This window comes from Anomaloglossus baeobatrachus, unplaced genomic scaffold (genome assembly GCF_048569485.1).
Source record: "Anomaloglossus baeobatrachus isolate aAnoBae1 unplaced genomic scaffold, aAnoBae1.hap1 Scaffold_254, whole genome shotgun sequence".
Taxonomy (NCBI): domain Eukaryota; kingdom Metazoa; phylum Chordata; class Amphibia; order Anura; family Aromobatidae; genus Anomaloglossus; species Anomaloglossus baeobatrachus.
Genome location: NW_027442112.1, coordinates 259,640 through 271,669, shown reverse-complemented (window position 1 = coordinate 271,669; position 12,030 = coordinate 259,640). Strand labels below are relative to the sequence as shown.

The window sequence follows — 12,030 nt, the reverse complement described above, 5'->3', positions numbered from 1 at the left end:
CATGTGATCGCGGCTCTATATAATCCTCATGCGTCTCTTCTTCATGTGATCGTGGCTCTATATAATCCTCATGCGTCTCTTCTTCATGTGATCGCGGCTCTATATAATCCTCACGTCTGTTCTTCATGTGATCGCGGCTCTATATAATCCTCACACGTCTGTTCTTCATGTGATCGTGGCTCTATATAATCCTCATGCGTCTCTTCTTCATGTGATCGAGGCTCTATATAATCCTCACGTCTGTTCTTCATGTGATCGCGGCTCTATATAATCCTCACACGTCTCTTCTTCATGTGATCGCGGCTCTATATAATCCTCACACGTCTGTTTTTCATGTGATCGTGGCTCTATATAATCCTCACGTCTGTCCTTCATGTGATCGCGGCTCTATATAATCCTCACACGTCTCTTCTTCATGTGATCGCGGCTCTATATAATCCTCACACGTCTCTTCATGTTATCGCGGCTCTATATAATCCTCACGCGTCTCTTCTTCATGTTATCGCGGCTCTATCTAATCCTCACGTCTGTTCATGTGATCGCGGCTCTATATAATCCTCACATGTCCCTTCTTCATGTGATCGCGGCTCTATATAATCCTCACGTCTGTTCTTCATGTGATCGCGGCTCTATATAATCCTCACACGTCTGTTCTTCATGTGATCGCGGCTCTATATAATCCTCACACGTCTGTTCTTCATGTGATCGTGGCTCTATGTAATCCTCACACGTCTGTTCTTCATGTAATCGCGGCTCTATATAATCCTCACGTCTGTTCTTCATGTGATCGCGGCTCTATATAATCCTCACACGTCTGTCCTTCATGTGATCGCGGCTCTATATAATCCTCACACGTCTGTTCTTCATGTGATCGCGGCTCTATATAATCCTCACACGTCTCTTCTTCATGTGATCGTGGCTCTATATAATCCTCACGTCTGTTCTTCATGTGATCGCGGCTCTATATAATCCTCACACGTCTGTTCTTCACGTGATCGTGGCTCTATATAATCCTCACACGTCTCTTCATGTGATCGCGGCTCTATATAATCCTCACGTCTGTTCTTCATGTGATCGCGGCTCTATATAATCCTCACACGTCTCTCCTTCATGTGATCGCAGCTCTATATAATCCTCAAGTCTGTTCTTCATGTGATCGCGGCTCTATATAATCCTCAAGTCTGTTCTTCATGTGATCACGGCTCTATATAATCCTCACACGTCTGTTCTTCATGTGATCGCGGCTCTATATAATCCTCACGTCTGTTCTTCATGTGATCGCGGCTCTTTATAATCCTCACGTCTGTTCTTCATGTGATCGCGGCTCTATATAATCCTTACATGTCTCTTCTTCATGTGATCGCGGCTCTATATAATCGTCACACGTCTCTTCTTCATGTGATCGCGGCTCTATATAATCCTCACACGTCTCTTCATGTTATCGCGGCTCTATATAATCCTCACGCGTCTCTTCTTCATGTTATCGCGGCTCTATATAATCCTCACACGTCTGTTCTTCATGTGATTGTGGCTCTATATAATCCTCACACGTCTGTTCTTCATGTGATCGCGGCTATATATAATCCTCATGCGTCTCTTCTTCATGTGATCGCGGCTTTATATAATCCTCACATGTCTCTTCTTCATGTGATCGCGGCTCTATATAACCCTCACGTCTGTTCTTCATGTGATCGCGGCTCTATATAATCCTCACGTCTGTTCTTCATGTGATCGCGGCTCTATATAATCCTCACACGTCTGTTCTTCATGTGATCGCGGCTCTATATAATCCTCACACGTCTGTTCTTCATGTGATCGCGGCTCTATATAATCCTCACACGTCTGTTCTTCATGTGATCGTGGCTCTATATAATCCTCACACGTCTGTTCTTCATGTGATCGCGGCTCTATATAATCCTCACGCCTGTTCTTCATGTGATCGCGGCTCTATATAATCCTCACACGTCTGTCTTTCATGTGATCGCGGCTCTATATAATCCTCACACGTCTGTCTTTCATGTGATCGCGGCTCTATATAATCCTCACACGTCTGTTCTTCATGTGATCGCGGCTCTATATAATCCTCACACGTCTCTTCTTCATGTGATCGTGGCTCTATATAATCCTCACGTCTGTTCTTCATGTGATCGCGGCTCTATATAATCCTCACACGTCTGTTCTTCACGTGATCGTGGCTCTATATAATCCTCACACGTCTCTTCATGTGATCGCGGCTCTATATAATCCTCACGTCTGTTCTTCATGTGATCGCGGCTCTATATAATCCTCGCACGTCTCTCCTTCATGTGATCGCAGCTCTATATAATCCTCAAGTCTGTTCTTCATGTGATCGCGGCTCTATATAATCCTCACACGTCTGTTCTTCATGTGATCGCGGCTCTATATAATCCTCACGTCTGTTCTTCATGTGATCGCGGCTCTATATAATTCTCACACATCTCTCCTTCATGTGATCGCGGCTCTATATAATCCTCACACGTCTCTTCTTCATGTGATCGCGGCTCTATATAATCCTCACACGTCTCTTCTTCATGTGATCGCGGCTCTATATAATCCTCAAGTCTGTTCTTCATGTGATCGCGGCTCTATATAATCCTCACACGTCTGTTCTTCATGTGATCGCGGCTCTATATAATCCTCACGTCTGTTCTTCATGTGATCGCGGCTCTATATAATCCTCACGTCTGTTCTTCATGTGATCGCGGCTCTATATAATCCTCACGTCTGTTCTTCATGTGATCGCGGCTCTATATAATCCTCACGTCTGTCCTTCATGTGATCGCGGCTCTATATAATCCTCACACGTCTGTTTTTCATGTGATCGCGGCTCTATATAATCCTCACGTCTGTTCTTCATGTGATCGCGGCTCTATATAATCCTCACACGTCTGTTTTTCATGTGATCGTGGCTCTATATAATCCTCACGTCTGTCCTTCATGTGATCGCGGCTCTATATAATCCTCACACGTCTCTTCTTCATGTGATCGCGGCTCTATATAATCCTCACACGTCTCTTCATGTTATCGCGGCTCTATATAATCCTCACGCGTCTCTTCTTCATGTTATCGCGGCTCTATATAATCCTCACGTCTGTTCATGTGATCGCGGCTCTATATAATCCTCACATGTCCCTTCTTCATGTGATCGCGGCTCTATATAATCCTCACACGTCTGTTCTTCATGTGATCGTGGCTCTATATAATCCTCACACTTCTGTTCTTCATGTGATCGCGGCTCTATATAATCCTCACGTCTGTTCTTCATGTGATCGCGGCTCTATATAATCCTCACACGTCTGTCCTTCATGTGATCGTGGCTCTATATAATCCTCACACGTCTGTTCTTCATGTGATCGCGGCTCTATATAATCCTCACACGTCTCTTCTTCATGTGATCGTGGCTCTATATAATCCTCACGTCTGTTCTTCATGTGATCGCGGCTCTATATAATCCTCACACGTCTGTTCTTCACGTGATCGTGGCTCTATATAATCCTCACACGTCTCTTCATGTGATCGCGGCTCTATATAATCCTCACGTCTGTTCTTCATGTGATCGCGGCTCTATATAATCCTCACACGTCTCTCCTTCATGTGATCGCAGCTCTATATAATCCTCAAGTCTGTTCTTCATGTGATCGCGGCTCTATATAATCCTCACACGTCTGTTCTTCATGTGATCGCGGCTCTATATAATCCTCACGTCTGTTCTTCATGTGATCGCGGCTCTTTATAATCCTCACGTCTGTTCTTCATGTGATCGCGGCTCTATATAATCCTTACATGTCTCTTCTTCATGTGATCGCGGCTCTATATAATCGTCACACGTCTCTTCTTCATGTGATCGCGGCTCTATATAATCCTCACACGTCTCTTCATGTTATCGCGGCTCTATATAATCCTCACGCGTCTCTTCTTCATGTTATCGCGGCTCTATATAATCCTCACACGTCTGTTCTTCATGTGATTGTGGCTCTATATAATCCTCACACGTCTGTTCTTCATGTGATCGCGGCTATATATAATCCTCATGCGTCTCTTCTTCATGTGATCGCGGCTTTATATAATCCTCACATGTCTCTTCTTCATGTGATCACGGCTCTATATAATCCTCACACGTCTCTTCTTCATGTGATCGTGGCTCTATATAATCCTCACACGTCTCTTCTTCATGTGATCGCGGCTCTATATAATCCTCACGTCTGTTCTTCATGTGATCGCGGCTCTATATAATCCTCACGTCTGTTCTTCATGTGATCGCGGCTCTATATAATCCTCACACGTCTGCTCTTCATGTGATCGCGGCTCTATATAATCCTCACACGTCTGTTCTTCATGTTATCGCGGCTCTATATAATCCTCATGCGTCTCTTCTTCATGTGATCGCGGCTCTATATAATCCTCACACGTCTGTTCTTCATGTGATCGAGGCTCTATATAATCCTCACGTCTGTTCTTCATGTGATCGTGGCTCTATATAATCCTCACACGTCTGTTCTTCATGTGATCGCGGCTCTATATAATCCTCACGTCTGTTCTTCATGTGATCGCGGCTCTATATAATCCTCACACGTCTGTCCTTCATGTGATCGCGGCTCTATATAATCCTCACACGTCTGTTCTTCATGTGATCGCGGCTCTATATAATCCTCACACGTCTCTTCTTCATGTGATCGTGGCTCTATATAATCCTCACGTCTGTTCTTCATGTGATCTCGGCTCTATATAATCCTCACACGTCTGTTCTTCATGTGATCGTGGCTCTATATAATCCTCACACGTATGTTCTTCATGTGATCGCGGCTCTATATAATCCTCACGTCTGTTCTTCATGTGATCGCGGCTCTATATAATTCTCACACATCTCTCCTTCATGTGATCGCGGCTCTATATAATCCTCAAGTCTGTTCTTCATGTGATCGCGGCTCTATATAATCCTCACACGTCTGTTCTTCATGTGATCGCGGCTCTATATAATCCTCACGTCTGTTCTTCATGTGATCGCGGCTCTATATAATCCTCACGTCTGTTCTTCATGTGATCGCGGCTCTATATAATCCTCACGTCTGTTCTTCATGTGATCGCAGCTCTATATAATCCTCACGTCTGTCCTTCATGTGATCGCGGCTCTATATAATCCTCACACGTCTCTTCTTCATGTGATCGCGGCTCTATATAATCCTCACGTCTGTTCTTCATGTGATCGCGGCTCTATATAATCCTCACACGTCTGTTTTTCATGTGATCGTGGCTCTATATAATCCTCACACGTCTCTTCATGTTATCGCGGCTCTATATAATCCTCACGCGTCTCTTCTTCATGTTATCGCGGCTCTATATAATCCTCACGTCTGTTCATGTGATCGCGGCTCTATATAATCCTCACATGTCCCTTCTTCATGTGATCGCGGCTCTATATAATCCTCACGTCTGTTCTTCATGTGATCGCGGCTCTATATAATCCTCACACGTCTGTTCTTCATGTGATCGCGGCTCTATATAATCCTCACACGTCTGTTCTTCATGTGATCGTGGCTCTATATAATCCTCACACGTCTGTTCTTCATGTGATCGCGGCTCTATATAATCCTCACGTCTGTTCTTCATGTGATCGCGGCTCTATATAATCCTCACACGTCTGTCCTTCATGTGATCGCGGCTCTATATAATCCTCACACGTCTGTTCTTCATGTGATCGCGGCTCTATATAATCCTCACACGTCTGTTCTTCACGTGATCGTGGCTCTATATAATCCTCACACGTCTCTTCATGTGATCGCGGCTCTATATAATCCTCACACGTCTCTTCTTCATGTGATCGCGGCTCTATATAATCCTCACACGTCTCTCCTTCATGTGATCGCAGCTCTATATAATCCTCAAGTCTGTTCTTCATGTGATCACGGCTCTATATAATCCTCACACGTCTGTTCTTCATGTGATCGCGGCTCTATATAATCCTCACGTCTGTTCTTCATGTGATCGCGGCTCTTTATAATCCTCACGTCTGTTCTTCATGTGATCGCGGCTCTATATAATCCTTACATGTCTCTTCTTCATGTGATCGCGGCTCTATATAATCGTCACACGTCTCTTCTTCATGTGATCGCGGCTCTATATAATCCTCACACGTCTCTTCATGTTATCGCGGCTCTATATAATCCTCACGCGTCTCTTCTTCATGTTATCGCGGCTCTATATAATCCTCACACGTCTGTTCTTCATGTGATTGTGGCTCTATATAATCCTCACACGTCTGTTCTTCATGTGATCGCGGCTATATATAATCCTCATGCGTCTCTTCTTCATGTGATCGCGGCTTTATATAATCCTCACATGTCTCTTCTTCATGTGATCGCGGCTCTATATAATCCTCACACGTCTCTTCTTCATGTGATCGTGGCTCTATATAATCCTCACACGTCTCTTCTTCATGTGATCGCGGCTCTATATAATCCTCACGTCTGTTCTTCATGTGATCGCGGCTCTATATAATCCTCACGTCTGTTCTTCATGTGATCGCGGCTCTATATAATCCTCACACGTCTGCTCTTCATGTGATCGCGGCTCTATATAATCCTCACACGTCTGTTCTTCATGTTATCGCGGCTCTATATAATCCTCATGCGTCTCTTCTTCATGTGATCGCGGCTCTATATAATCCTCACACGTCTGTTCTTCATGTGATCGCGGCTCTATATAATCCTCACACGTCTGTTCTTCATGTGATCGTGGCTCTATATAATCCTCACACGTCTGTTCTTCATGTGATCGCGGCTCTATATAATCCTCACACGTCTGTCCTTCATGTGATCGCGGCTCTATATAATCCTCACACGTCTGTTCTTCATGTGATCGCGGCTCTATATAATCCTCACACGTCTCTTCTTCATGTGATCGTGGCTCTATATAATCCTCACGTCTGTTCTTCATGTGATCTCGGCTCTATATAATCCTCACACGTCTGTTCTTCATGTGATCGTGGCTCTATATAATCCTCACACGTATGTTCTTCATGTGATCGCGGCTCTATATAATCCTCACGTCTGTTCTTCATGTGATCGCGGCTCTATATAATTCTCACACATCTCTCCTTCATGTGATCGCGGCTCTATATAATCCTCAAGTCTGTTCTTCATGTGATCGCGGCTCTATATAATCCTCACACGTCTGTTCTTCATGTGATCGCGGCTCTATATAATCCTCACGTCTGTTCTTCATGTGATCGCGGCTCTATATAATCCTCACGTCTGTTCTTCATGTGATCGCGGCTCTATATAATCCTCACGTCTGTTCTTCATGTGATCGCGGCTCTATATAATCCTCACACGTCTTTTCTTCATGTGATCGCGGCTCTATATAATCCTCACACGTCTCTTCTTCATGTGATCGTGGCTCTATATAATCCTCACACGTCTGTTCTTCATGTGATCGCGGCTCTATATAATCCTCACACGTCTGTTATTCATGTGATCGCGGCTCTATATAATCCTCACACGTCTGTCCTTCATGTGATCGCGGCTCTATATAATCCTCACGTCTGTCCTTCATGTGATCGCGGCTCTATATAATCCTCACACGTCTGTTCTTCATGTGATCGCGGCTCTATGTAATCCTCACGTCTGTTCTTCATGTGATCGCGGCTCTATATAATCCTCAAGTCTGTTCTTCATGTGATCGCGGCTCCATATAATCCTCACACGTCTGTTCTTCATGTGATCGCGGCTCTATATAATCCTCACGTCTGTTCTTCATGTGATCGCGGCTCTATATAATCCTCACGTCTGTTCTTCATGTGATCGTGGCTCTATATAATCCTCATGCGTCTCTTCTTCATGTGATCGCGGCTCTATATAATCCTCACGTCTGTTCTTCATGTGATCGCGGCTCTATATAATCCTCACACGTCTCTTCTTCATGTGATCGCGGCTCTATATAATCCTCACACGTCTGTTTTTCATGTGATCGTGGCTCTATATAATCTTCACGTCTGTCCTTCATGTGATCGCGGCTCTATATAATCCTCACACGTCTCTTCTTCATGTGATCGCGGCCCTATATAATCCTCACACGTCTCTTCATGTTATCGCGGCTCTATATAATCCTCACGCGTCTCTTCTTCATGTTATCGCGGCTCTATATAATCCTCACGTCTGTTCATGTGATCGCGGCTCTATATAATCCTCACATGTCCCTTCTTCATATGATCGCGGCTCTATATAATCCTCACGTCTGTTCTTCATGTGATCGCGGCTCTATATAATCCTCACACGTCTGTTCTTCATGCGATCGCGGCTCTATATAATCCTCACACGTCTGTTCTTCATGTGATCGTGGCTCTATATAATCCTCACACGTCTGTTCTTCATGTGATCGCGGCTCTATATAATCCTCACGCGTCTCTTCTTCATGTGATCGCGGCTCTATATAATCCTCACACGTCTCTTCTTCATGTGATCGCAGCTCTATATAATCCTCACGTGTCTCTTCATGTTATCGCGGCTCTATATAATCCTCACACGTCTGTTCTTCATGTGATCGCGGCTCTATATAATCCTCACGCGTCTCTTCTTCATGTTATCGCGGCTCTATATAATCCTCACGCGTCTCTTCTTCATGTGATCGCGGCTCTATATAATCCTCACGTCTGTTCTTCATGTGATCGCGGCTCTATATAATCCTCAAGTCTGTTCTTCATGTTATCGCGGCTCTATATAATCCTCACACGTCTCTTCTTCATGTGATCGCGGCTCTATATAATCCTCACACGTCTGTTCTTCATGTGATCGCGGCTCTAAATAATCATCACGTGTCTCTTCATGTGATCGCGGCTCTGTATAATCCTCACGTCTGTCCTTCATGTGATCGCAGCTCTATAAAATCCTCACATGTCTCTTCATGTTATCGCGGCTCTATATAATCCTCACACGTCTGTTCTTCATGTGATCGCGGCTCTATATAATCCTCACACGTCTGTTCTTCATGTGATCGCGGCTCTATATAATCCTCACGCGTCTCTTCATGTGATCGCGGCTCTATATAATCTTTACGCGTCTCTTCTTCATGTTATCGCGGCTCTATATAATCCTCACGCGTCTCTTCTTCATGTGATCGCGGCTCTATATAATCCTCACACGTCTGTTCTTCATGTGATTGCGGCTCTATATAATCATCACGTGTCTCTTCATGTGATCGCGGCTCTGTATAATCCTCACGTCTGTCCTTCATGTGATCGCAGCTCTATATAATCCTCACGTCTGTTCTTCATGTGATCGCGGCTCTATATAATCCTCACACGTCTGTTCTTCATGTGATCGTGGCTCTATATAATCCTCACGTCTGTTCATGTGATCGCGGCTCTATATAATCCTCACATGTCTCTTCTTCATGTGATCGTGGCTCTATATAATCCTCACGTCTGTTCTTCATGTTATCGCGGCTCTATATAATCCTCACATGTCTGTTCTTCATGTGATCGCGGCTCTATATAATCCTCACACGTCTGTTCTTCATGTGATCGCGGCTCTATATAATCCTCACGCGTCTCTTCATGTGATCGCGGCTCTATATAATCTTTACGCGTCTCTTCTTCATGTTATCGCGGCTCTATATAATCCTCACGCGTCTCTTCTTCATGTGATCGCGGCTCTATATAATCCTCACACGTCTGTTCTTCATGTGATCGCGGCTCTATATAATCTTCACGCGTCTCTTCTTCATGTTATCGCGGCTCTATATAATCCTCATGCGTCTCTTCTTCATGTGATCGCGGCTCTCTATAATCCTCACACGTCTGTTCTTCACGTGATCGCGGCTCTACATAATCCTCACACGTCTCTTCATGTGATCGCGGCTCTATATAATCCTCACACGTCTCTTCTTCATGTGATCGAGGCTCTATATTATCCGGTTTCTTTGCTCTGGCACTGTCTGGGTGTGTGTTACAGGGGGAGCGTGACCATCACTAAGTGCTTTTGTCCAGCTCAATATTTCCTAATTAATTCTCAGCCTTGAGAGCAGAGATTAGAGAAAAAATCCAAATTACAGCTCAGCCGTGCGTGCGATGTATTGACGGACACACGTGACCAGAGGCGGCCTGTCAGAAGCTTTTCAGCAGACTCTATCTGGCTTCTGGTGTAAAGATGGTGTGGTGTTTGGGGATCAGGATATCCCGGGGGTCGGCTCCTGCGGGGAGGATGAAGGGGTCCCTTCTCTGCGGGGTGGCTCGGCTGATGGGACTAATGGCTTTTTTTTTTTCCTTCCAGTTTGCGGCGCAATGACTACACGGTTCAGGTGAAAGTAAACGACTACCTTGATATTTACTGCCCACATTATAACGATACGATGGCGGATCACCGGATGGAGCAGTATATCCTGTACATGGTGAATTATGAGGGCTACCACTCCTGCAACACCAGCCATGGCTTCAAGCGCTGGGAATGTAACCGGCCGCACTCCCCGCACAGCCCCATAAAGTTCTCGGAGAAGTTTCAGCGGTACAGCGCCTTTTCTCTGGGGTACGAGTTCCACGCGGGACACAACTACTACTACATCTGTGAGTACCGGAGGGTAGAGCCGCATTGGGGCCATCACGTACATTCAGCAAGCGCGCTGGAGATCTCAGTGTCCCAGGAACAGAACCAAGGCGTTACATTTTATCCCAGTGGTGAGCCGCCTGCAGCCTCCGACAAAGGAGCGTCTTACCTTGCGTTTGTTAGATGGAGGACGTGTCATCTGACTCTGGGTTTGTGCACCATGTATTGCATGCCTGCACTGTCCTGTAATACAGATGCCTGTATACAGCGCTGTAATAAGACTGGTGCATATCTCACCCTAGTGGTCAAAATATAGAATTGCACATGTGATCAGTGCAGTGGATGTTGCTCACTGACACAGGAGGAGCCGCTGCCTCTGAGTCTGCGAGTGATCACTGCCATCCATCTACCCCAGAGCGAAGGCTCACACCGGATTGTGGGATCTGTCCGGCTGATGTATGGGCTCCTCGCACCCCAAATTCTGCCGGATGTAAGGGGGATGGCCTCACTCCCAAGTCACATGTGAGGGGGCACTAATCACAGCAGGCAGGTGGAGGCTCCCGCTGCAGTCATCTGTCGTCCGGTGGATGGACATCCCCGGTCCCCTTACAGGATCCCTCCTGCTGATACTCAGTTGAACCCTTCAGTTGTTCCTCCTGGTATTTTAGTCTTAATTTTTACATTGCACCCATTCTTATTGTTTTTTGTTTTTTTTTCTTTTTCCAGCAACACCAACCCACAACCACCGGCACTCGTGCCTGAAGATGAAAGTGTCCGTGTGCTGCGCAACCAGTAAGTGTTTAAAACCTGGGACCTGGGGGGATGGTGATTGCTTACTGTTGTCAGGACTACGTCAGGTGCGTGGTAATGGTGTCGTCCTTCCCCCGCAGCGGCTCATTCTGGAGAGAAGCACGCTCCCACCCTGCCCCAATTCACGATAGGACCAGAGGTGAAGATTGAAGACCTAGGTGATTCTGCTCACCAGGGCTGTGGAGTTGGAGTCGTGGAGTCGGAGCTAATTTTGATGGAGTCGGAGCCGGAGTCGGAGCTAATTTTGATGGAGCCGAAGTCGCAGCTCATTTTGATGGAGTCGGAGTCGGTATAAAATGAACCGGCTCCGACTCCTAGAATATATAATAAATTGGGCACAGTAGTGCAATGCAGAATGTGTTGAATATTTTTTCATAGGAAATTGGGAAAGTTATGAAATGTCCTATAAATGGCTGTTCTGTTCCTGATCTAAGGCTACATTCACACACAGCGTTTTTGCTGCGTTTTTTGAGGATACATTTGTCAGCTGCAAAAGCAGATCAGCTTTTTAAAAAACTGCATCACCTGAAAGGTTTTTGAGCTCATAAAAAAGCATTAGAAAAAGGCCACACAAGCTGACTGCTCATTCTTTGTGAGGATCCTCACAAAACGCTGTGTCTGAATGTCCTATCTTGTCACCCATTGCCTTTGCTGGGATGCCCAG

At 45.5% G+C, this 12,030-nt stretch overlaps 1 protein-coding gene across 1 annotated transcript; it reads left to right on the top strand.

Annotated features, from left to right (window-relative positions):
- The first annotated feature begins 10,331 nt into the window (after positions 1 to 10,331).
- Positions 10,332 to 11,708, top strand: LOC142262946 (ephrin-A3-like). The gene is made up of 3 exons (XM_075332198.1): positions 10,332 to 10,576; positions 11,283 to 11,348; positions 11,447 to 11,708. The coding sequence occupies exons 1-3, from the start codon at positions 10,366 to 10,368 to the stop codon at positions 11,659 to 11,661; spliced, it is 492 nt and encodes a 163-aa protein (XP_075188313.1). The 5' UTR covers positions 10,332 to 10,365; the 3' UTR covers positions 11,662 to 11,708.
- The last annotated feature ends 322 nt before the right edge of the window (positions 11,709 to 12,030 follow it).

Coding starts and splice junctions, on each gene's coding strand:
- LOC142262946 (XM_075332198.1), top strand. CDS start 10,366: ATGGCGGATCACCGGATGGAGCAGTATATCCTGTACATGGTGAATTAT. Junction 10,577..11,282: donor ACACAACTACTACTACATCT/GTGAGTACCGGA, acceptor TTCTTTTTCCAG/CAACACCAACCCACAACCAC. Junction 11,349..11,446: donor GTCCGTGTGCTGCGCAACCA/GTAAGTGTTTAA, acceptor CTTCCCCCGCAG/CGGCTCATTCTGGAGAGAAG.